General features: G+C 35.2%; 1 protein-coding gene across 2 annotated transcripts; it reads left to right on the top strand.

The window, feature by feature from the left end:
* On the top strand, positions 1-26959 carry AP1AR (adaptor related protein complex 1 associated regulatory protein). 2 transcript variants are annotated; one of them, XM_032633343.1, is made up of 10 exons: positions 1-491; positions 10712-10760; positions 11253-11279; positions 13899-13924; positions 16230-16326; positions 17510-17608; positions 19550-19608; positions 20427-20500; positions 21573-21701; positions 24825-26959. In XM_032633343.1, exons 1-10 carry the CDS (start codon positions 409-411, stop codon positions 25088-25090), a joined length of 909 nt encoding a protein of 302 aa, XP_032489234.1. In that variant the 5' UTR covers positions 1-408; the 3' UTR covers positions 25091-26959. The 2 variants fall into 2 exon arrangements, with proteins under 2 accessions (XP_032489234.1, XP_032489235.1); XM_032633344.1 differs by lacking the exon at positions 17510-17608 and having other exon boundaries at positions 47-491.

Genomic DNA, 26959 nt, shown 5'->3' with positions numbered 1-26959 from the left:
GCGGAGACGGTTGCTCCGCGCCGGCCTGGGCGCGCCGGAGGGCGGGGCCTGGGCGCGCGACTTGCGGAGACTGGCCTCTTTCGGCGCCAGGAGGCGGTCACTGGATCTGAGCTTGGGGATCTGAGGCGAGCGAGGGGCCATGAGGACAACGAGGGAGTCTAGAGCCCGCTGCCCGGCCCTCCTCCCTCGCACAGCGGCGACTCGGCTGCCGCTGGAGTAACCGCTGCCTTTGTTCCGAGCGCCTGTCCCTCCCGTCGCCCTAGCCTCTCACTCCGCCGCGCTCCGGCCGGCCAGCCCTCGGTCCCCGAACCCCCAATCGGCTCGTGCCGCGCGGATGCGGCTGACGGGCCTGGGTTTGGGCTTTGAGCTGGAGGAGGAGGAGAAGCGGCGGCACCTGGGCGGCATGCAATGGGGAACTGCTGCTGGACGCAGTGCCTCGGACTCCTCCGCAAGGAAGCTGGGCGGCTGCAGCGAGTAGGCGGAGGCGGAGGGTAAGCCCCCGCGGGGAGGGGCCCGGCGCTCGCTGGCTCCTCCTATTCGGCCCCTGGCGGGGAACCCCTTTCACTTCCCCAATGGCTTAGAGGAGGCTGGGAGCCCCGGTACTCTCACAGGTGAACAGGCGTCGAGCGGGTTGTCGTAGTGGAGGCCCTGGGAAAGAGGTAGAGAAGGGGGCGGGGTGCCGCTCTTGCCGCCTCCGAGCGAGATTCTCGCTGGGCGCGCTATCACGCGGGGAAAGAGTGACGGGAGGCATCATCTCTAGGAAGCACGGGGCACCCTCACACGAATGGTCAGTAGAACAGGATCCACGGCGACCCGAGCATTCCCTACGTTGAGCTTGGTTTATTGCTAAAGCTGGTAGTAGCTATGTGTTTGATTCTCTCTTTGGCTCTGACAGAGCAGGTGGAGAATCTCTTCCAAAAAGTTGATGTCTCTGAGAGATTTTTTAGTTGAGAGATTTTTTAGTAGAAGTCATTTGGATGCTGGAGTGAAATAAGGTTTCAGACATTGAGCACTTCCTTGATACTTGCAAATTGCTGGGTTTCCACTGGGCATTCGGATTCTTAATGTTAATAACAAGAAGAGCAGTGTGTAGCTTTTTCATATTTATTTTTTGGAATTTCGAGGGGAATGCTATACCCAGATTGCTACCCACAAGCTCTGTAACACTAGGGAAATCACAGTCCTTCTGAAGTTCTCTTGATTAAATCTGGGATATGCCTAGGTTTTTCTACCCACACCATCCATAGAATAATAGAATTTTGTAATTATTCCATTTTTGTGTTTTTATTTCGTAAGTAGTGAAAAACTTAAATTCCTTGGAAATTGGCTTTGTTGTTGTTGTTAAATATTTCCCAGGAATTCAAACTTAGAATTGAAAATCTGAACCACACCACTTTATGTAAGGAATAAGACATTAATTTTGCACTTTCTGGAACAGATTGCTAAGTTTTCACCATCTGTCCCATTTAACCAACATCATTAGGTAATAAGATGTTCAACATACACATACTGAAAACAAATGATTTATCATTTGGGTCTTTTGGCGATGTAGATATTATATGAGTCACTCATTCGTTCATCAGGCACTGTGTGTGACCTCTCTGATGCAGAGTAGTTAGGGTTTTACACTAAGTGTCCCTTGAATGGAAAAGTAAGGACTTGAAGACTTTGTGCCTAGTTTTAGTATTTTGGTTTTCCTGACTTAAGGGTTATTACTGTTACAGGGGAACATGGCAGCTCTTCTATCTTGTCAGCAAAAGTCATCTACGTTACTTCTAATTTTTATTCGTAGGTACTCATAATAGTCAAGCTGCTTAAATAGGCTTTCCTAAGGACTAGGTGCCACAGAATCTTTGGCTTTGTTAATATTTTTATTTGTTCATTTGTAGTTGTGTTGTAGAATAACTAAAAATAGGATCTTATATTCAAATTAGGTAAGCAAAAATCATTTATATTTCACTTTGGAGTACATTGTTTGGTGTCTGGGATTTTGGGGTTTTGTTCTTTCATGGTGATTTTACAAACTGAAAATGTTTTCCTTAGAGTATAGCATTAAAATTACAGGTTTTACTCCCTGAGCACATGAACTTGACAGCATAGGGAAGGGTGAGAGGAAAATCAGTGAATCATTGTGAGTGTTAATTGTCTGTAGATGTGTCATAAAAGCATAATAGCTGGATCTGTACTCTTCTGGCTGTGGGCAAAACTTGAACAAACAAGTTCTATTGCGGCAGTGAGAGTCTGTGGGTTGTGGACACTGTCATCTAAAACAATATAATAATGATATCCATCCTTTTGCTTTAGTCCATAAATGTAGGTTTGGACAGTCAGTTACTTGAATCTTCTGATTAACTTATTGTTTTATATTCATTTTAGGAGATTCTAATAAACATGCAGAGAGGAATGTGGTTATAGTTCATTGTTGTTTACAGAATAAGGTTAAACTTTACCTCTCATGTTAGTAGTTGCTTTTTTTTAATCACCTGGTAGTTCTGATTTTCTTTCGGTTATAGGTCTAGGTACTTAACTAGTAGTTCATCTAAGGGCAAAAAAGTTGAGGAGCAATCTGAAAAACTTGATTTATATTTTGTCAACGTAGTGACCGTAGGTGGAAGAATCCTGGACTTTCTTAGGCTGCTTTAAGCTGGGCCTCACAAGGGTACGTTGTAATCCAGGGCCTGATTTCTTAGCCTTGTAGATTTCCCAGGGGTAGCTCAGAGTCAGATCACTCACTTTTCACTATCCAATTTCAAAACCAGAATTACCTATTTTTAAATTTATAACATATTAGAGAATTCTGGTATTTTATATTCTAGAATATGTAGACTAGTCAGAATATCAATATCAGTGTTAAGGTATGTCAGAAACCTTGCTACTAATAAAGTTATTTGATGGTTAAAGCAGAGGGAGTTAAATATCTTCAAGGAATAACATTTAGGCATCCTAATGAGTCATCCTTTTTCACTCCAGGGAGTTTTGCCTACCACACATTCTAGAGGGCTCCATCTGCTGGTCAGCTCTCCTTTTTTTTGGGTAGTACGAGAAATCTTTTGTATAGATACTTATCGTGTTCTTAATTTTTTCTTTCTCAAACTGAAGGTCCAATTAAGTTTTGTTGTGTTGTATTTTAATTCCTATTTCTATCTTACCATATAATTGCACGTAGTGGTTCCAGTTAAGATGTACTGTAGGTTTATATGAAAGTATGCTCATGTTTTATATCTCTCTTGATATTTAACATTTGTTGGCCTTTTTGGCTGCAGCAGCAAAGTTGCCTTCAGACAATAATTTACAATGATTTGCTGTTTTCTTTACTGGTAAAAAATGATTTTAATAATAGCTGCCAACATATGATTACTTCCTGTGTTCCAGGCACTGTTCCTAAGTATTTTACACTATCTCATTTATTCCTCACCACAATTCTGTGAGGAAGGTGAGTACCATTATATACACTGTAGGTTGAAAATTGAAGCTTAGAAAGTTTAACTTGCCTAAGATAGCAGAGCTGAGATTGCAGCCCAGGTCCCTCTGAACTGAGAGCCTTTACCCTTAACCACTAATATCTCATGGTTTTGTATTAAACATTATAAACATTTTATTAAACATAAATATTATAATCATTTAGTTGCTCTATCTCTGTGTGCATTATCTTGTACTTTGTCACTGGGAGATCTTATGCATATATCTCCACAACTTGGCTCTTTATTCTGTGTGATAAGCTGTATTCCTTTTCTTGAAACTATGCACTTGACCTCTGCAACATTGCTTTTATCTTTTTATTTTCCTGTTCCTGTCTTGGCTATATTTACTCTCTCTACCCATTAAATATGGAATTTTTCTCTGTCTTTTCTTTTCTTTATGTAGTTCCCTTAATTTCATCCACTCCTATGGTTTCAACCACCACCACTTCCAAATCTCATGTCTTCTGAACAGGCTTCTTTTCAGAGGTTCAGCACTGTATTTTCAGTTGCCTATTGAAGAGGTATACTTAGATGTACCAAAGCTCCTCAAATCAACTTATCTAAAGTATCTAATATTTAATATTTGTGTCCCATTAAATATCTGAAATAGTGCATTTCCTTTTCCCCTAGATTTTTTCTTCCTCTGCTTTGTGTATTCCCTAATCAGGGATTAGGGACTCCCTTAACAGCTCTGTTCACAGTCTCTGTACTACCAACTTTATAGTCCTCACTAATCAGCTATTCAGTCTTTCCTTAATACATACTGAACCTGTTTCCTTCCTCTGTGCTTCTTCCTTAAACTTTGTCTTTCACATTGCTCTCCCTGTTGTATCTCTACACTTCATGCCATCTCCCCTTCCTATCAGTAGAGTTAAGCTTTCTAAAAACCACACTGGATCATGCCATTCCCTTGCTTAACAATTTCCATCTGCCAACTATTTCCTACAGCTAAGTTGCTCAACCTTTTTTTCCTTCTGTGACAGATGATGAGTTGCATGGCATTCAAACATGCAACATAATGTCCATCTGAATACTCAGGATTATATGCAGTTCTGCATTTGGGTAAAGAGTATGATCTCACTCTTTGTTCTCTCATTCAGAAAATCATGTCAGAATACAAATCAGAATAACATTAAAAGGAAAACAATGACTCTATTCTAATTTCAAAAAACTTAACTCATTCATAAACCTTAGTATTTTAACTTTTTTGATAAATGATAACCCTCCAATTCAGAGTAGTATGAAGTTCAGACCCCTGATAAGATAACTTAACCTTAATCTATTTTACCAGCCTAATTGCATTTTCTAATTATATTTTCCTTACAGCGTAGCATTAAAATTGTGGATTTTACTCCTTGTGCACATAGCGTGGCAGCACAGGCAGGGGGAATTAGTGAAAGGATTCTCTGCCATTCTTTCACTTGGTACATCCCCAGTGGCCTGTATACCAGTTGGACTATACCTGTTTCTGTTTTCCTAAATGAACTTGTAAAATCTAGAAAACAGTATTTTCTCCTTTTTTTTTCCTCAAGATAATTCCCTAACTTTGGCATCACTCACATAGTTAAATATATATCCTACCAGTTTTATGTTGACTTACTTTTTAAAGAGACCGTATAGAGAATGAGAATTTTAAATATTTTATCATAATGTATATTGCTAAAGTGTACTAATCAGTAGTTATTATTGAATGATTCAGTTTGGTTTTCTGCATGTTTGTCAGCTTTGAGAAATACACAAGCATAAGATATTTCTCTTGAAATCTCAGAAGTTAGGAAGGAAAACAGTAGCAGACTTAAATGGATATGAATTTCCTGAACATTCTGTGTTGTACCTTGAAGACTCCCCAGGACTGTGTTCTGAATCTCACTCTGTTCTTCCTTAATATATTTTCCTTCCTTAATGTACTTTCCCTGGGTGATGGCAGGAAAACACATGACCTTACCTACTACCTGAGTACTAATGAGCTCAGTCATCTCAGTCTGAGCCCTGAATATCTTAATTGCCTACTGTGTATTTCCCCTTGGGTATCAAACATAACCTCAAATTCGGTTTGTAAATTTGAGCTCATCTTTCTTTCCTGCTCACAGTTCTTTACTCCTTTTCTTCATTTTTTTAAAGCCCGAACCATTTTTACTACTTTTTGTCCTACTTTGTGAGTAGTAAAATAATATACGGTTACCAAAGCCATGAACCTGCGAATCATAATAAACTCCTCCCTTTCACTCATCCTCCAAATCTGTGTTGTCAAGTTCTGAATGTCCCCTACCATTTTCTTCAGTGGTTTACCATACTTCTAGGATAAAGACTGAAATATTTAATGTAGCTTTCAAGACCTCACATTATCTATTCCTTGCCTTTTTTTTTTTTTTTTCTGCCTCATTTGTGCCACACTCTTCCTTGAATCAGTTTCTTCCCTTTTTAGTTACATAACTCCTACTCATCTTTTAGGTGCCAGCTCAAGGATTATTTCCCACAGAAGTCTTCCCAATCTGTTTCCTACCCTCAGGGGATGAGTTCTCACACCATGATGGAACCATCTTCCTTATCCTTTCAGCACTTCCTCAGGTTATAATTATACCTGAAATAGTGTCATTATTTGGTTAATGTCTGTCTTCCGCTCTCAGTGTAAAGGAACAAGTTCATGCCTATTTTGCTTACCATTGAATACACAGCTCCAAGTTATGTGCATAGTATGTAGTAGATGTTTAGTAAATACTTGTTGACAGAATTAATGTATGCAGTCTTGATCTTTTCATTCCCCTTTGCCTTTGGTAGCTGCTGCTCCCTGAAACATCCCTTTCCACTACTTGGGGGCCTGGCTAATTCCTTCTCCTTCAGCTGATTTTTGATGCTCTTCATCTGAACGTATCCCTTTCAGAGCATGGTAGTTGTTAATTTACCTGTGTGTCTACCCCATTAGACTGTAAACCTCCTGGGTACGTGGGTCAATTTTTTACTCACTTCTGTACTTTAAATATAAATACATAGCTATGACTGTCATTCAGTTATCCAGGGAAGTAAGAAAAATTAGAACATTCAAAATCATAGACACATAAGTGGCAACAGTTTCTGAAAGAAGAAAGTGGTCAACAATTTCAGATGCTGCTCACAGACTGCAGAGGATGAACAAGAAAGAACTAAAAGACCTCTAAGATCCCTTCTCGTTGTTGGTCTCCTCTAAATCAGCCTCCTCTTAAAGAACAGTGACTCTTTTTGACATGTTTTCCGTCTTCAACATGTTTAACAGGAAAATTTGTCTCTTCCAAGGAACAAAATAAATGTTTTGAACATCCAGTCTTCCTAAATTTGCCTTCATTAGGGAGGGGCTTATTTAACAGTAAATATTATTACTTTATTATTACCACCTATGTTGATGCTGTTCTACCTGGAAAATCTGTTGATGGATCATCCCTTGAGATCTGAATGCTTAAATCTTCACTGAAGTATTTGGTACTAATTGAAAAACAATGTGTCCATCATCTTCAATGTAATAGTTTTTGCCAGACTTCTATTTGTAACCTTTCCAATTTTTGTCTAGAAAAGAAGAGTCTTGGGAAGCTTTTAATTTTTAATAGACTGTGGAACAGTTTACCATGGTTCTTCATTATTTTTTTATAATGTCAAACAGAAGATATAAGGAAAGACTGTTATTTTAACAGATACTATACAGGAGAATATGAAGAAAAGGACCAATAACAATGTAGGATTTATGAGGATTTTTTAGTTATCTTTTACTTAAGTCACTTTGTTATGAGTATTTGCCTGCTTTCCATAATAACATGTAGAAGCATAAAAAACTGCATTTTCATTCTATTCTTGATGAGACTGATTTTATCCTTAATAAAAGATTGTCTTGATATCTCCCTTCACAACATTGACAAATAAATATATATGCAAGAATTGCCACTTTTGTACCTCTTTACTTTCAACCTTTTCCAAATTCCTTTACATGCCACGATCATTCGGAGTATGATAGCCTATCTTTTCTACCTTTTTTATATCCTTTACATATTTGAGTCTACTTTCACATCGTCAGCAATAGTAGAATGGTTATATAGAAACATATTACTTAGAGACAGCTCTCAGGGGCATAAGGATTGTGTATAAAGGAATGTCCATGGATGGCTTTGGAGAGCAACTAACACACCATTGTAAAGCAATTATACTCCAATAAAAATGTTAAAAAAATTTTTTAAAAGAAAACACAAAGTATCAGGACAGTTTTTTGTTTTTTTTTTTTTTTACAGTGGTGTGTTAGTTTCTGCTGTATAACAAAGTGAATCAGCTATACGTATGTCCCCATATCTCCTCCCTCTTGTGTCTCCCTCCCACCCTCCCTATTCCACCCTCTAGGTGGTCACAAAGCACTGAGCTGATCTCCCGGTGCTATGCGGCTACTTCCCACTAGCTATCAATTTTACATTTGGTAGTATATGTAAGTCCATGCCACTCTCTCACTTCTTCCCAGCTTACCATTCCCCTTCCTTGTGTCCTCAAGTCCATTCTCTACGTCTGCATCTTTATTCCTGTCAGGACAGTTTATAATGGGAAATACTGAAAAAGTCACATTCGAAATGTGTTAGGCTTTTAAGAATCCAATAATACAGAAAGATTTTAGTTTCAGTTTCTTTCATTTACTGCTTAAGTAATGGAGAGCACTCTGAAATCTGAAAGGATACTTTCAAAAACTGGCTTTCTAATTACTTATAAAATGTGTATCACAAAGTTTCTCATCTTCTTTTCAGATAAATTCCAGGATAAAGCTCTTCTAATAAAAATGTTACCCCTGAGTTTGCCAAATTGCGTATTACTTTAATCTATCAATATAATCTTAGCATTTATGGTAGTAGGAGTCAGTATGTGCCCTTTGTGAGTAATAAGGTCTCAATCTAATCTGTCCTAAAAGGAAAGCTTAAATTTTCTTCAAAACTTATTTTGCTTTTTTGTTTTCTTTCCATTAAAATTTTTTTTGCTATTTTTTTAATTTGCCCTTTTGCCATTCTATCTCTTAGACTCTTGTTTACTTATTAGACAGGACTTTGGTTATGGGGACAGAAACCCAAATCAAACTATCATAGGCAAAAGGTAGAATTTCTTATAAGGATACTAAGTTTGTCAAGTACTAAGGAAACTATGGGCAGGGCAGGGATGCAACTGGTCCTTAGGAATGACTTCAACACTGTCAGAACACTCTTTCAATTGATTTCATTCCTCTTTGCAGGTTGTCAGAAGTATAACCCCTAGCAGCTCCCTAGAGCTCTCAGGAGGGTATATGTCTGCTCAGTTTCTGTATAACCCTGAACCAATCAAATGAAGTCTGGGGGATGGCTATGATCTAGGTTGGTCAGATAATCAGGGAGTCAGGGTCATGCAAGAGCATGATTGTCCTCACCATAGTTAGATGTAGAGAGAGGGGACAGAAAAGATAGACATTTACAACAGCCAACACCTTGGGCTTCTACTGAAGTTAGCTATATTATCTGTGTAAAATTGGGACAGAACACAGTACTCTGCCGTCTAATGTAAGTGTAGTGCAACAGTTACTTCCCTTGGTTTGTATTGAGACAGTCTTAGCTTCAGGCTTTGCTTCAGCAGTGAAGTCACACTGACGGCTTATACTGGGATGCTTGGTATCAATAAACTTTATTTTACTATTCAGTTTTATCATTCAGTAAGCCTGGAAGAGGAAATAGATTAATCAGAGACAAACTCTTCATTCAGGGAAGAGAGTGATGGTTGCTGAGGGAGAGCGTATAGCACTTTATGAATGAATCCTAATGCCAGAACACAGTGCTACTGGAAGGCTCAATTCATTTCTGTTTTTATTTGAGAAATAGGGAAAATAAAAGAATGGGAGCACTAGATGCCTAGAGAATTGGGGTATTTTATTTATATTGGATATGTTCCATGAATTATTAGATCTATGGGATGACAATACCAAATGTTCCGTTTTTACCAATGATCTCTTAATGGGCAATAAAACTGCTTTGCATCTGTTAGCAAATAAAGATTGTACAGGAAAAATTGCTTTTTTTATTCTTTATGGTAATAAAAACTTAGTCATGATAATATACCATTCTCTTTTACTAAGCCCATCCGCCACCTCTGCACACATACACACATAATACAAAGCATTCTGACCTGTCCTAACCCCAGGATTCTTCCCATCTCTCAAAGGGGTGGTTTTTGTTCAAGAGTCCTGACACATTAGGAACCCACAGTGTGATTCTGGATCCCCATGGGAGGATGGGGGGTCTTCTATGCCATCAATTTAGGCAGCAATAACAGGATCCACATTATAAGTGAAAGTCTTAAAATTTCCTGGTACTTCCAGTAGTAAAGGAGCTTGAGGGGCTCTGTCCTGTACCAGCTTTCATACTATAATATTTAGAGGACATATAGTTAATAGAATGTGGTGATATCTTTGGAGCAGATATAACAAAGGAGATGCTTATTTGACTACATGTAAGTTTCACTAGTAGGAGCAGAAGATAATAACTAGAATTTTTAAATTTCAGCTTTATTGAGGTATAACTGTCAAAACTGTAAGACATTTAAAGTATACATTGTGGTGATTTGATATATGTATACATTGTGAAGAGAAATTAAAATTAAAGTCAATATTTCACCCTAGTTGGAAAAATTAATGTAATGGATTATTTGGTAGATGTATATGTGATGTATATTATTTTTCATTTTCTTTCTTTTATTTGTGCAGGCATGGGATGAGAATAAAAAGTACCTAAGCTTTATATAAACATATATGATCCCACCATCTAGAGATAACTATTCTTAGCATATTGGCATATATCTTTTTTAGATTTTTGTTGTTTTGCAAATGTTTAACAAAATTGGGAACATGCTCTTATACATTATTTAACACAGCAGTACTTTAACAAGATATTTTTCTTGATACAGTAAAAATAATGAGATAAAATTTTAAATTTAATTGTATTCTGTTCTATGTAGTGAATATAGTAAGTTAACTTATTATTACAGGTATAGTAAATATTAGAATCAATAGAAAAATATTGGTTGACTAAACACTTTTAAACCTACAGCTAAGTTTAAAAATCTGGAGTGTTTATATTCTTATGTAAGTTTAGTGGTTCCTTTTTGTAAATATAAGATACTATACATTGGAGAATTTAAAGTCGCTTTTGAGGAAATGTTTTTATGCCACTATATTAACTCAGTTTTAGGATTGATTGTAATTTTTAAAGTTGTTTTCCTGTTTTTCTTCCCAGATCCAAGTATTTTAGAACATGCTCAAGAGGTGAGCACTTAACTATAGAGGTAAGTAGAGTCGTAAATCTGATTGAATAAAACTACCTTCGGAACAGCAGGAGAGACACTTTTTTTTAAGTAAGGGGAAGGCTCTGTACCTAAATTTAGTATGGACTCTTTATATTTTAATATTAGATAGCTAGTGAATAGGGAGAGAATTGGAGTGGTGGGGAAGCATGAATAGGGGAGAACAAGTTTGCAAAAGGTTAAGATCCCATTCTTCTAGTAGAATTGTTATTTCTGCTTAAGAAGTGGTGGGATTTTTTGTTTGTTTTTGTCTTTTTTCTGCCCTATACAACTGAGGGAGAGGGTACACTTCTATCAATTATAGTGGCTTATAGTAGCCAGTGATTCTAGAAACAGATCATTGGTCTGCCCTAGTAGAGGTGTGGCAGAATCAAAACAGCAAGTTGATTTTGAGCAACTCCACCATATAATTTTTTGTGAGATATGTACCTTAGACAAATATTCATCCTAACACTCACTTTCTTGTTGTTTCAGTTTGAGAATCTAGTAGAAAGTGATGAAGTAAGTATTTTCACAGCAGTATAAAATCCATATTTGTTCTCATTAGTCATCTCATAAGTTCTGACAATTATTTTTTTAATTTTTATTATATTCTTTTACTTTAGAATTTTTACTTCTTAGTTGTTATTTTTACTTTTTAGTCCCTTATCATTTCCTTCTTTTACTAATTTATATTAGCAAATTATTCAGAATTTTCTATTATTTAACATATGTAATACTATATATACTACATATATATTATAGTTTCATACATCAGTTATATATTATATGTGTGTGTGTGTATATGTATACATATATATAAAACAGGTTTTTAAAGTATTCTGTAGAACTTGAGAAACTTTAAAAAAAGATATTTCTAACATCTTGCCATCTTACCTAAGGTAAAATTCCTCAACAATCCAGAGTAGACCCATTGTTTGACCATAGTTTTTATAGATTTCTGAGGGTAGAATTTATACATGTTTGTTCTGCAATCACTTTCTGACTTTAGCCATTATCTTTTTTATAAGTTATTCTTTTTGTTGATTTTTGTATTTCACCTCATCTAAAAATCAATTTTAAGATGCATCCCAAGTACAGAAATGTTAAAATGGAAAAAAAAAGTACATTTTAAAATTAGTGAAATATGGTATATATTTCTTATGCACTGGTATAGTTAGAAGAGTTTTAGTTTGTGTGTTAATCTCCAACTTTGCTAAACTAATTATATGAGTTTGTGTAAATTACTTAACCTGCCTTGGGCCTACTTTCCACATCTCTAAGGTGAATTTGACTAGAAGAGCATTGCAAGTTTTTTTTTTTCTTCATCATTTTTGTTTTCTAAGGAAAGAGAAAAATGTATTAAACCAAATTTAAATTATTCTTTAGCCCAGCATTTCCCAGAGTGTGTATAGAATACTAGTCTCAGAGTGTAAATTGGCATATTAAAGGTTCTGGGAAGAATTATTAGAGAAATTGTTAAAGAACTGTTAAAGAAAATTATTTAAACTTGTCCAATTTAGCATTTCCCAAATTAATTTGGGTATAAATCCGTTTTTAAAGTAGTAATACATATTTATTATTATCTGGTAGAATATATTTGAGGACCTGCCTTAGCCTTTTGTTTCCCAGTAAAATGTCTCCCAAATATTTTAGTGTTTCATAGAATCTTGTTTCTTTCCCTTTTCAGAAGTAACATTAATTTTGTGTATTTTTTTAAACAAACACTTATCATGATATTTTTAAAGTTTCTGACAAGTACTAAATGTAAAATTTCTGTTAACCTTCAATATAGTTCATCCCCCCATCATACAGCTCTTTAAAAGAATGTGTGATTCCAAGTGTTTTCCTAAGGTGCATTTTGTTTGGTTTGAGTTTGTTTGTTTGTTTTGCTAACCAGTCTTTTCCTCTCTCATGTCATAGTTAATGTTTGGTTTAGTTGAATGTCACATCCTGCTTTGTAGTGCTTTTTCCTAAGTTAATTTGGACCATTTGAAATTTTATTTCTGCTGTTACTTAGTCATATATTTTAATTGTGAGATGTGAATAGCACAAATATGTAAGAAATGTATAAATCCAAATCAGTCTTGAAAGTAGTTACAGTTTGCTTTGGAGGAAAGAACTATAGGTAATTTCAGAATTCCAGGAAAGAGAACAAAAGCAGTCTCGTTATCTGTGGTAGTTACATTCTATGAAGTTGCCGTGAATACTGAATTAGTGGATACTGGAATATTACTCCTAGGGGAAATACAGAATTAGCTTCCTACAGGCTTCTGATCACAACATTTTCATCAACTGATCAATATGGTTTTATGGTTTTATGGTTTTGTGGTTTTATGGTTTTATGGTTCTGTTTGACACCTTATTTTAGTGTATATTATTGATTCATTAACTTTGAACTCACTACCAACAGCACTAATAATTCATGCCGGAATGAAGCTTATCTAACACATGTATGTGTAGGCACATGTAGGCATGTCACACCTTCTTAGGATTAGGAACAATAGACAGCACTTCAGCACTACACATGGGGATCATTTTAAACAGCAAAATCAGGAACAAAAATGCAAAAAGTGACACTGCATAGGCTGCAGAGAGGGCACAGTAAGAGTGCTGAAACAGGAAGGCAGAGCATCACCTTCTACTTCAACTGGGAATGTGTATGTCAGGCAACCAGATTTTTTGCTGCTCTGTGTATGCCCATGAATGACCATAAGAGTGAGGGGAGCGTTGGTTTTGATGTTGCAAGTAAATTTTAACTCATTGGTGAATTTTCAAATCTGGAATCTGCGAATAATGAAGATCAATTGTAAATGATGAGAACATAGAGAATATGTTGTCTAGTACCATCTTGAACCCAGAAGGTTATTTGGGGTAGAGTAAATATTTGTTATAAAAATTTAAGAAATGTCCAACAATTGGTTGCTATATAATTAAGATAGATAGTAAACTAAATTTTGCCTTTGAGAAATAGTAAAATGTTAAAGCTTTTTGTTTAAAACACTTTTAATAATGAAATTTATTACCAAGGTAAAATAGATAAGCAGAAAATATTTTGATTAAATAAAAATTTTATTGGCTTGCCTTAAATAGAATTCAGCTAGTGAAATTTGTATAATTGTTTAATTAATTCTTGCACAGGGGGAAAGCCCAGGAAGCAATCATAGGTAAGGCTTTTTTTTTTTTTTTTTTTTTAATAAAACAAATGACTTCTGTGTGAACTATAAGAAGCTCTCTAAAAATCCAGGCTCTGTCATTTGCTTGCTTTGAGGCATTGAACAGTTTACATTTCAGGACCTTGGTTTTCTCTTTCTATAAGATTGAGGCAATATCTCAAAAGGTTGTTTTGAACATTAAAGAATTTAATCTACATAAGTGCCTAAGTGCTTTCCTACTGAACGTAAGTTGTTATGTATATTCTAGTTTTAAAAAACTATTTAATATATTAATATTGATAAGTATATTTCCTTGAATTTGTAAAACTTTATCCCCCTTTTGCTTCCTTATGACATTCTAAAACTTGTTTTACTAATCATGTTTTTTATTTTATATAAGTAATACCTCAAAAAACAAACAAACAAAAAGCCCTAGGCAGAAGTTAGGGCTAAAGGAACAAAAGTAGGAGACATTACCTTATACATGGCTGGTTATAACCATGATAATTATCAAGACCTGAAGTTGGGGAAGGGGGAGGAAGTGGGGTGATTGGAGCATGGAGAGAGAGCAGTTGGTCTGAAGACTGAATAGGCAGACACTAGAAGAGGATTCAGAAGATAGCCAAGAAGCAGTGGGCAAAAAGAACCAGGAGAGCATAGAAAGCCAAGGGAGGAGGTAGAGACAGACTGACAGATGGAATGGAGGGAATGGTCAGCATTGCCATATGAAACTGAAGAACTATTATAAGGACTTAAACTGTCTCATATTTGGCAACATAGAGGCCATTAATTAATTACCTTTGTTAGAGTTAGTAGAGTGATGAAAGCAGATGCAGACTGTCGTGAGTTGATGAGAGAATGGGAAGTAAGGACATAGAAGGGAAGAGAAACAGTTGTTAGGAGCAAGGAGCTAGACTACTTGGGTTCAGGTTCTAGCTTTGCCACATACTATCTGACTTACTTGGACATAATCTGTCTTCATCTCATTTCCCTCATATGTATGATCTCTGTATCTACCTTACAGGGTTGTTTTGAGAATTAAAATTAGTCAATATATGTAAAGCGCATAGAAAAGAACCTGACACATAGTAAGTGCTAGATGTGCTATCAATAAACTTGTAATTTCAGACATTTTGGCTGAAATGGGAAGGAGGGAGCAGTAGTTAGAGATAGATATAGGTCAAATGAAAGTTTTTCCTTCTTCCTTTCCTTCCTTCCTTTCTTCCAATCTTCACAAGGAAGAGAGGTGAAAACAGACAAAAAGAGTAGACTGAAGAAAAGAGGTACTAATTGATGGAGCAATGTCCCACAGAATTCTCTGGAGTGAAGGTGGTGTGGGGTAGCATTAGTGATGAATGTAAGTGTGACAGGTGACCTTGAACAAATTAAGGAATACCACCTCTTTAGAGGAAGGAGGGAAGAGTAGGGAGGATAGACTTAGGTGAGAGGAGGACTGGCAAGAAGTTGAGGGATTTGATGGTTGGAGACATGCTCGTCATGTCTCAGAGTGGGGTGAAATTGACTTCTAAGAGAAGAGAGTTTGAATGAAGAACTTAAGGAGTGTGTTTGTGAAGATTTTGAAGTAGTTAGCATAGGCTGTGAGAGGGGGTTGGCCATGTATAAGTAAAGGGTTATTGCTAGGGGCAGAGGACCAAACATGTAGGATTTTCTCTCACAGCTCTCAGCAGAAAGAGCTAATCATGGAAATGATCCAAGGTCAGAGAATGAGTAATCTGGATGAATAAGGCATAATGACAGGTGTGCAGGAAGGCGAGTATGTGGGTAAGAAAGTACTTCAGATTTGCCACAGAGTCCACACTGGTTGTAAGTGAAGTAAAGCCAGAAGATGATCAGGATCGATAAACTGAGAGAAAAGGGAGGATCAAGGGCCTGGGGTGGTTAGAGGGATTGAGCAGGATAAATAGGGCAGTGGGTATGAGAGTTAAGAGTTCCAAAATGATATGAGGTCTGAGATCAGAGTATAGTATACTGAAGTTTATATTTTATGATGAACATTTTGGGATATAGTCAGATGGCTGAAGAGCCAAAGTAAAGGGAGTCCACATTTCTTTAAAGTTGATTTTAGGGCTAAAAAACGGTACTCTGATAGTATATCATCTTATATACCAAATTATAACAAGTATTAGAATGTATGAGTTTTTACTCTAACAATTGAAATAGCATCAAATTGCTTTAATACGTTTTTGACAGTAAAATTTCATAATTTCACTGATTTTATGAGTATTTTATTTAACTTGGACTCATCAGCACTTTTTTTTTCCTTTTCTTTCTTTTTCTGCCTTATTTTTCTCTGTAGGCCTCTTACTGAGGAAGAAATTGTTGACCTAAGAGAGAAGCATTATGATTCTATTGTTGAAAAACAGAAAGATCTTGATATGAAAATCCAAAAGGAGGTAAATAGTCTTATGTTGCTTAAGTATATATTATCATAAAGTCTCTGTTTATATGGGAAAGATGTCATTAAATAATATATTGCATGTGAACGGTCATTGGACCTAAATTTAGATATATAGAGGTGAAAATGAGTTAAAAGTTAAAAAATTATTCCAGCCTATAATAATTTGGTTTAGTTTGGTTCAATTTATCAGAAATCATATGCTGCCAATAAGTGAAGAGAATACATTCTTCTGAAAATAATTTCTGAATTCACAAGTAGGGACTCTGGCAAGATACATGCACCTTTGTGTTTAAAACTAACTTTAAAAATTACTCTGTTTCACAATAAGTGGTTTATTTTTTAAAATCTTCTTTTTTGTCTTGGATTTATTTATTCTTAGTAAGTGAACCAAGTACTTCTAACAATCATAAATGTTATATTTACTTAATATATTTACAGAGGTGGCCTGTAATTATAGTTTTGCATTCACTAAACTAAATGGAATTAGTCATATTCCATTATACATTTAAAAATAGTCTGTTTAGTACCAATTAGTGATTTCAACAGCATTAACTTAAGCTACACAATAGATGCTAATATTAGGCTAAAGAAAAATATTGTGTTGAAATTTGATTTTTAAATTTGATTTGACTTGCTGTAGATTATCATTAAAGCAGTTCGTATGCTATTATGAATGGCAAGAACTTAAATTTGGAAGTAATTTTTTAATAACTTGATGGTAATAAAATACAGGACATGTGTATCAATGCACCATGAACTTTGTGAAAGCTTACTTCACTTTGGTAGACAGTGATATGATTGACCTTAGTTTTAAAGACCTTGGACTAAGAAGGGCCCAAACCATGAAACTAATCAGGGTGATCGGCATTGGAACGATTGTTGAGAATGAAGATCACTGCATATTCTAAGGAAAGAAACAGTTTTGTATTTATGCAAACTAGATGCTCTACTTTATAATTCAGCTTCTAGAGAATTCTGTAACATGTTTGATATCATTTGAATTATTTTGTAAAAAGAGAAATTGAGAAATCACAGAAATTTAATTCTATTATGCTTTGTAAAGCTCAGTTATTTTTTTAATAATTTATTTTTTATTTTATAAATAGAAGCATTTTATTTTTAGAGCAGTTAGACAGGTTCTGATTTTTGTTAATCCTTATTGTTTTGTTCATGTACAGTTAGCCTTACAAGAAGAGAAGTTAAGACTAGAAGAAGAAGCTTTATACGCTGCACAGCGTGAAGCAGCCAGGGCAGCAAAGCAGCAAAAGCTCTTGGAGGTGAGGGGAAAAGACCCCGACATATATTAGGGCTGCTTTTCTCCTGATTTTATTTGACAAATCTTAGTTGGGACTTTTTCCCCCTAGAATCAAGGGCTTCTTGTTTAACAACAAATGTATTTATTCCTATACTCTTAGGAATTTTAAAGGGAAATTAGTTGGTCTTTAACAGCTAGAAATAACATCAAATTATATGCTTGTTACTGAGTGCTGTTTAGGTTTAAATTACCAGAAGCTAATTCTTGTTTATCCCAGAAATGAACTTTATACTTTTCCAAAATTCAGCATTCTTTTGGAAAAATAAATATACTCTTAGATGAAACATTGCAAAACTAACCTTTAAATATCATTTCTGCAGCATTTTTTAGTTTATTTTGTGAGGTTTTTTTTTTTTAACAATTTCTTGAACTGCTAGACATTCTTATACTTCCTAAAATTGGGTAAGCTGAGTGATTTTGCCCCATAGGAATACTCTGTATTTCTCATCTTTATACTTGTGTCTTTGGGAGATTGGGAGTTTGGGTCTTGGGAAATCTTTGATGTAGTATCAGAAAAAACAACAGATTTATCATATCTTACCATGCTGTATTCAAACACGGCATTGTTATAATGCCAGACAGCTATTAATAATAGACATTTATGGAGCCCTGGCTAAGTGTCAGTAACTGTTCTGATTAGTTTACATGTTTTACCTTGTTTAATCATCACAACAATCCTAGGAGAAAGGTAGTGTTTTTAATCCCCATTTTATAAGCGATGAAACCAAGGGACAGAGATGTTAAGTAACTTAAGATCCTACAGCTAATAAATGGCAGAGCCAGAATTCAAGCACTGCTTAGCCACTTTTCTATTTAGTATCTTCCTCCATCTTTTGCCTGTGTGAACTCTACTGCAGTGTTAACTGAAGTGTAGTACAAGGATTATGTCACATAATTATTGTAACTTAGATGAACTAAAAAATCATGCATCATTTTCTGTGTGATTTCTATGGGACCCGTGCTCTTCATCTCTCTCTCTCTCTCTCTTTTTTTTTTTTTGGTGTTTCAACAGATTAATTAGATTATGTGAGGGAGTATCTTTTATTTTTATTTTTTACTAACTTCTAAGTAATGGGAAAGTTTAAAAATTAACTCACCTTCTACTAAGAAAGGAAAGTATTTTTCTGGTTATAATTTAGACATCTCTTTTTGCTATAATAAATTCTCTGCTGCTTACCTTTTAAAGACTAAAATGATTCCATATGCAAAATCTGAGTTCCTGAGTTTTTTCTTCCTTGAATAAATATTGATATGGGAACACATAGCAGTCTGTACACATATGCTGACACAAAGATACACAGATACATGCAAATTCATTTGATTTTAACAGTAGCCGTATGAATTTGCTAGGATAGTATTATAGCCATCTGTAATTTACAGATGAAGAAACAGAAAATAAAGGACATGCCAGGGACATACAGTAATAACTGTCAGAGCCATAACTCTGACAGGTTTTCTAAATCCTCTGTTTTTATTATTTCTGAGTCAAGCCAGCCCAGTCTTTTAGATTTTTTGTTTAATTGCTACTTATTTCACCCAGAATAGAACTTCATATACTGTTTTAACTATTACTTTCTTACCCCTCATCTTTCCAGTTATTAGAAGTTCTTAGGTGTAATAAGGAAGTCAGATATACCAATATATACTTTTAAAGTTATTTTTTAATAACAGTATGAATATTCTGACCACTTAAGGATTATACACTGAAAAATTGAGAGAAATTCTACCCATGAATAAGAGGATATAGAAGTGAACAGTGATTAATTTAAAGAAAGAAAAACTTCAATGTTAAAGTTTTTTTTCCCCCGAAACTAGAAAATAACACTTTTTGGCATTGCATGAATAGTGTTAAAAAACATAATTTTACAACAGAGTGATTTTGTGTTGCATTATGTTTCCAAAGCAAGAAAGACAGAGAGTTTTGCAGCAATACCATCCTTCAAACAATGGAGAATATCAAAGGTAAATAGTGAAATATACTTCTTCCCTTTGTGGTAGAAAATATTATTTCCAAAGAGAACACAGTACACCTCTGGATGCTTATATACATATTCATGTGTATATGTTGCATAAAAAAATGATTGCTTCTTGAAGACACTTGTAAGAATACTGAGAACATTTGCTTTCTTTATGTTGGAAAATGATCATCATTTATTTTAAATTGACTTTATTGCATTCTTAAGAGTGGTCACATCTTTCATACAGAATATGATGCAATAGCACACTGAATGCCTTTGGATAAATTGTTTATGCCTTGGTTGCTTGTGTTTTCCTTAGCTCCTCTCTTTTCTTATAATAAAGTTTATGTGTGATCTTTTTTTTTTTGGCTGTGCCATGGGGCATGCGGGACCTTAGTTCTCCGATCAGGGATCAAACCTGTGCCCCCTGCATTGGGAGCAAGGAGTGTTAATCACTGAACCGCCAAGGAAGTCCCTATGTGATCATTTTTTAGAAGATACATTTCAGTGTCACATTTCCAGGAGTATTTCCTACTCACTCAAAGAAAATTGTTCATGCTTCATTATTGTAAATTACAAGTTAGACTTAGGGCTAAGCTTTGGATTTTGACTTCAAGACTAACCAAAATCTTATTTTTCAGTTTATTGCTAGCATTAGGAAAAGTAAGACCTGTTTTGACGAGGTTATTCTAATTGTACAGCAATTATGAATTTGTATGGGATAGACCTTTTCAAACCAAAATGCCATCATTTAACTTAAGCATGAATTATGTTGTATCTACTATGAACATATAAAAAAAAATTATTTCACTTTTATTACAGTTCAGAACCAGAAGATGACTTTGAATCTTGTTTGAGAAATATAAAGTCACAGTATGAAGTATTTCGAAGTAGTAGTAAGTCTTTTAAAATATCTGCGTTCATTTTAAGGTTACTTTATGCCATGTTAAACAGATAATTGAAGATCCTGGCTCTGTTTTTCTAGAAGAACTTTCTGCCCTTCAATTTATGTTGCCCAAATAAGTCAATTAACTAGTCCTTAATTATACAATTTTATCTTTCCTTTTTAAAAAGGAGTTGGAGAAACAGGAACAGACTCAGAGATACAGAGAACAGACTTATGGTTGCTGGGGGAGGGGGGGAGGGGAAGGGATTGATTGGGAGTTGGGGGTTAGCAGATGCAAACTATTATTATAGACTGGATAAACAACAAGGGCCTACTGTATAGCACAGGGAACTATATTCGATGTCTCATAATAAACCATAATGGAAAAGAATATGAAAAGGAATATATATGTATTAACTAAATCACTTTGCTGTACAGCAGAAATTAACACAACATTGTAAATCAACTATACTTCAGTAATATAAATTTTAAAAATAAATAAAAGGAGTTGAAGCAAAGAAAAACCTCAGGCTATCTCTGTAGATATGTATAGGGAATCAGGAATTCCTTTTTCCATTTCCACTCTGTTCTCACCTCTCCTCCTCCCAGAAAAGGGAAGTAGGTACACAAAAGTGTATTTATTTTACTTACTACAAATTACAAGATTAATCTTTTCTCCAAGTTTCAAAAGTCAAAACTCCTGTGCTCCCCAGATATGGAAGAATAGTAGTGGTTCCTTTTGAAAATATAGGCTGCTTTTCATTTATCATTTTTAGTTTTTCAATTTTTTTGCCCCCTTTTGTAATTGACTATTAAAAATACTGCCTAGAGTTCATCATATTTTAAAAATTTATAATTCATTTAAATTTGCATGTGTACTGTGCTATATGGCAAAAAAAAAAGTAAAAAGAAAGCAGGAAAAGCCCTTTATACTATTTCTAACAGAAACTTACCAATGTAATGATTTCAATAATTGTTTTTTATGATGTTATGATTTGAAGAGAGGTAATTATTGTAAAGTAAATGGTTGTAGTATAAGAGTATAGCTCACCACATCTAATTGTATTTGGTGTATATTCTAGGACTCTCATCAGATGCCACAGTTTTGACACCAAATACAGAAAGCAGTTGTGATTTAATGACCAAAACTAAATCAACTAGTGGAAATGATGACAGCACATCTTTAGATCTAGAATGGGAAGATGAAGAAGGTATTTTATATTTACAATTTTACCTGAATATTTTTTTAAAGGAATTTTGCCTTTTTTTAAAAAAATTTTATTTATTTATTTATTTATTTACTTATGGCTGTGTTGGCTCTTCGTTTCTGTGCGAGGGCTTTCTCTAGTTGCGGCAAGCGGGGGCCACTCTTCATCGCGGTGCACCAACCTCTCACTATCGCGGCCTCTCTTGTTGCGGAGCACAGGCTCCAGACGCGCAGGCTCAGTAGCTGTGGCTCACGGGTTTAGTTGCTCCGCGGCATGTGGGATCCTCCCAGACCAGGGCTCGAACCTCTGTCCCCTGCATTAGCAGGCAGATTCTCAACCACTGCGCCACCAGGGAAGCCCTACCTGAATATTTTTATTTAATATGTGTTAATTTATAGAAATCTACTTTGTGTTTTACTTTATTTAAACTGAAATGAATGCAAGGCCTTGAAAAATTAGTGTAAAAATTTCTTAGACTCTTATATTTTGTCATTTGTTGTAAATTGTTTAGAAAGTTTCTGAATTCTTTTTTTTTTATTGTTTTTATTTTTGGCTTCATTGGTCTTTGTCGCTGCGCATGGGTTTTTCTCTAGTTGCGTCGAGCGGGGGCTACTCTTCGTTGCGGTGCATGGGCTTCTTATTGCAATGGCTTCTCTTGTTGCGGAGCGCGGGCTCTAGGTGCGCGGGCTTCAGTAGCTATGGCACAGGGGCTCTAGAGTGCAGGCTCAGTAGTTGTGGTTCACAGCCTTAGTTGCTCGGCAGCATGTGGGATCTTCCCGGACTAGGGATCAAACCCGTGTCCCCTGTATTGACAGGCAGATTCTCAACCACTGTGCCACCAGGGAAGTCTGAAAGTTGCTTAGTTCTTAGTGTTTCTTGAGATTTAGAAAATAAATGTTGTTTCTCATTTTAAGGTTTTTGTAATCCAGCCCATTTTACTCTGTAGGAATTACTCCCCGCTTGTGAGCAACCTAAAGCCAAAATTTAATTAACTTTTGGTTCATAATAAATAAGCAATTTGTTAGTTCTGTTGGTAGTACAAAAGCCATAACACAGACATGAGTTTGAATTTTACCTGGTATATCTTCCCAGCTATAGAACTTTAGATAGGTTTCTTAATCTCTCTAAACTGCAGTTAGTTCATCATAAAAAGGGAATTATAAACCTACTTTGAAGAATGATAATTCACTATTATATACTGATGGTCTAAAAAAGCTTGGCACATAATAGACAGTCAATAAATATTTGAACAAATTAAATCATGAATGTTAGGAGGAGTAAATAAAATTTATATAAAACACCCAGTACATAGTGTGGCACATAGCAGGTACTCAAAATTATAGCTAGGTGCGGACTTTTTTTTTTTTAATTTTTAAAAAATATATTCAGCTATTTCACTGAATAAGGCCCAAGTCTTTATTTTCATTTTAAGAAATAGGTAATCCCAAAAGGAAGAATCAGTTACAGAATATGGAACTTTAATTTTTTTTAATATTCAATATCAAATATTTCATAGAATTTTGAGATGGAATAGACCTTAAATGTCCTCTAGTTGAGCCATTTGTTTTATCAATAAAGAAACTGAATAACTTTAGCAAAGATTGCGTTAATTTACTTAAGTCTTCTCAGCTAAACACTGTTTCCCCAACCCTATACTTTTGTTATTGTGTATTTATATCCCAATCTAGATTTTAAATTTATTTTTATTTTAGCATCTTGTTCAATTTGATCTAAAGCCTTTCAGGTGTTTTAATTCCTGATTTGTCATCCTTGCTGTATGCTAATCAAATTTTTAGATAACATGACTTTCAAGTTTGTTATTCAAATTATTATAACAGAATTATTAAACTAGGTAGAGGACAGAACCCTCTAGAAACCTGATGATGTCTAATCCAGCTTCCTTTAGACATATTATTCAATTAAATACAAATCCACAAACTTATATTAGTCTCCAGCTCATATTTTTATTGTGTCTATAAGGATGATTTCGTTTGCTAGGTTGAGTGTGCAATTTTGGGGGAGTGACAGACAATAGTGATAGATTTTTTTTTTTTTTTAAATGTATTTATTTGGCTGCACCAGGTCTTAGTTGCGGTATGCGGGATCTTTAGTTGCAACATGTGAGATCTAGTTCCCTGACCAGGGATCGAACCCCAGCCCCCTGCATTGAGAGCGTGGAGTCTTAACCGCTGGACCACCAGGGAAGTCCCTAGATTTAAATGTTCTTTTATTATTGTAGGATCTGATTCTTTAAGCTCAGAAAACAAAATTATTGGGTGTGTCTAGAGATATTCTCTTATAATCTCTTTTCCTAGATTTTAATTCTATTAGCAGTGTTGATTCTGCACTTGCAAATTCAAATTTCTTTTCTGTCCTCCCTCTCTTCCTTCTGCCAAAATGATGGTTTTTTTTCGAAGATTTTTGACGCTCACTTTACTGATCAGTTTCTTTCTGTTCAGAATTAGATCTAGAACAGTTTCCCCTAGAAATGTCTCTACTTTGTTATACTAGAGTCAGACTAGCGAAAGAGCACAGACTTTGAAGCCAAACTGCATGGAATCTGTTTCTTGCCCCACTACTTCTATTGCTATTGTGATCTTGGGCAAATCACTTTCCTCTTTCTGCCCTAGTTTCCTCAACTGCAGAATGGGGGATAATGATAGTACTGTAGGTAACTTCATAGAGTTGTTGAGGATCAAATCAGTTAATATATGTCAAGTGCAAACTACATTAACTGGAACCTAGTAAGTGCTGGAAATGTGTATATTGTTATCATTAGTTACTATTATCTTTGAGAAATGAAATTGTCATCTAGGTAGGAAAGAAGTTTTGCAGACACACTAATTTGGCCGTATAAGACTAATAGCAATTGAAATCCTCCATGCATTCTGCTCTACTTACGGCTCTTCAGAAATTTCATCTTACTAGATTACCAGTGTTGCATAAAACTGTCCTTTGTTGAGTATTAATGTTCACTGTAGGATTATACCCTAACATTTCCCTTAAGAAAGGCTTCCGTATGACTGGCTTTTTAAGTTAATTCACAAATCAAGTCTGATAGTTTGTCTTTTAATATAGCTCTTTAAATCTTTACTGAGATTTCTAATAACCCTGCCCATATAATAGGAATGAATCGAATGCTTCCAATGAGAGAACGTTCCAAAACAGAGGAAGACATTCTCCAGGCAGCACTTAAGTATAGCAGCAAGAAGACTGGAAGTAATCCTACATCTGCCTCGGATGATTCCAACGGGCTGGAGTGGGAGAATGATTTTGTTAGTGCCGAAATGGATGATAATGGCAATTCTGAGTATTCTGGATTTGTAAATCCTGTATTAGAACTGTCTGATTCTGGCCTAAAGCAATATGATGTGGATCAACAAAAACGGTAGGGAAAAATTGTGTGATCTTCTTTATCAGTTATGACCAAATGTTTAAAACCAACTAGAATGTATAAATGGTTGTGCTGAGCCTTTTTGTAAGAGGGGAAGTAAGAAACATGTTATAAATGCTTATTAGAAAGGAATAGGAATGATAGGTTATATCTGAATTGCTTCAGAATTAAGTGCAATTTCATCATCTGCCTTCTGCTTTTCAAAAACACTTTAATGGTTCTGTCATGTTATTAATTAAATTTCTTTAACTCTTTTCTTCATAGCAATCCTGTTTACTGTTTGTAGATTTTCAGCTTTTAAAATAGTTTTATTAATTTCACCTTGAATGCTTTCTTAACTCTGTTTCAGTAGCTAACTGCAAAAGTATTAAGGCATTTTGTGTTAATTCTCAGCAGATGTGAAGGGAGCATGAGGAGGGACTGCCAGATTCAGATTCAGAATAGTGTTCCCTTTTCCAGCATTATTCATTTCTATGACTTACTTAAATTTTATTATGTGATAGTAAGCACAATTAATTTGAGTAGATGACCCGAAAGAAAGGCCGAAGTATCAGTTTCTTTCTACACTTGTTGCATATCCTACTATAATAATGTTGACTCAATCTAAACAAGGTATGTGATATGTTAAGATAATCTTTCAGAGTTTGGACACTTAAAGTGAGTAATCAAAAGATATTTAAGAAAATATATATACTTAGGTGGGTTTTTTTGTGCTTTGTTTTTTTGGTTTTTTTTTTTTGCGGTACATGGGCCTCTCACTGTTGTGGCCTCTCGCGTTGTGGAGCACAGGCTCCAGTCATGCAGGCTCAGCGGCCATGGCTCACGGGCCCAGCCGCTCCGCGGCATGTGGGGTCTTCCCGGACCGGGGCGCGAACCCACGTCGCCTGCATCAGCAGGCGGACTCTCAACCACTGCGCCACCAAGGAAGCCATATACTTAGGTTTTTCACTTCCTTTTCTGTGCCACTATAAATGAATGTTGACTTTAATTGATATAGTAAATTTCTATCTGTCATTTTTAAAAATTCTGTGTTTCTAATGAATGGTCTTGAAAGATTTTACACAGAACATATTCTCTGTGCATGATTTATTAAGAAGGAAAAACCTGAAAAAGGTAATACGGGTATTTCAAAGTAAATAAAATCCTTTCTGGCATGAAAGAATCCATTGATTTTATTAAGCTTTCCTTTGCCTTGTAATACAACATGCTTTAATGGGATGGAACTAAGTAAATCAATATATATAACTGAATTTTACAATATACAGTTAACTTTTCTTTTCTCTAAAGTTTACGTATCAATTTAAAAGGCCAAGAATATAAGACACTCCCTGATTGCTTGTCTTGATTTTGCTGAGGATTGAATATGACTTTAGTAGTAAGCAAACTGTTTTTCAATTTTTCCTTAGTGTTTTTTTTTTCTTTTTCTTGCAACAATGACAGTGCATGTTCTCGAAAATATAGGAAGGTCCAGATATAAATAGTAATATAAAGTTCTTGCTATACTTTAAAAATATCATGTGGCCCTTTCAATATTTGAACTGCTGGGCAATGACATCTATAGTTTTGTCACCTTTTTTTATCTCATAGAAATAAATATGACACTTTAAATATGTAAATATATTAGGTAATGCTGTTATGTCTCAACATAATTTAAGTTGTAGCTATGTCATTGGAAATATTTTAAAGATAATCTATATTCACGTTGCCTGTGTTATGCTTTTTAAAGTTTGTATACATCAGATGTATATTTTTGGTTTGGCATAAGCTACTATTGTAATTTTTCTTGGCATTTTGTTCATAAAGAATTTTTTGAAGGAATGGTAACTTCTCAAAGATTGTGAATAAACACATTTTTACATTTAAATAA

Source organism: Phocoena sinus, chromosome 5 (genome assembly GCF_008692025.1).
Source record: "Phocoena sinus isolate mPhoSin1 chromosome 5, mPhoSin1.pri, whole genome shotgun sequence".
In the NCBI taxonomy this organism is placed as follows: Eukaryota; Metazoa; Chordata; class Mammalia; order Artiodactyla; family Phocoenidae; genus Phocoena; species Phocoena sinus.
The sequence above is the reverse complement of the archived record's forward strand: the minus strand, read 5'-3'. Positions and strand labels throughout refer to the sequence as shown.

Bases quoted from the DNA above. Each gene is read 5' to 3' on its own strand.
- AP1AR (XM_032633343.1), top strand. From the start codon at position 409: ATGGGGAACTGCTGCTGGACGCAGTGCCTCGGACTCCTCCGCAAGGAA. The intron at 492-10,711 runs GTAAGCCCCCGC...TTTTCTTCCCAG, and splicing joins CGAGTAGGCGGAGGCGGAGG to ATCCAAGTATTTTAGAACAT. The intron at 10,761-11,252 runs GTAAGTAGAGTC...TTGTTGTTTCAG, and splicing joins GTGAGCACTTAACTATAGAG to TTTGAGAATCTAGTAGAAAG.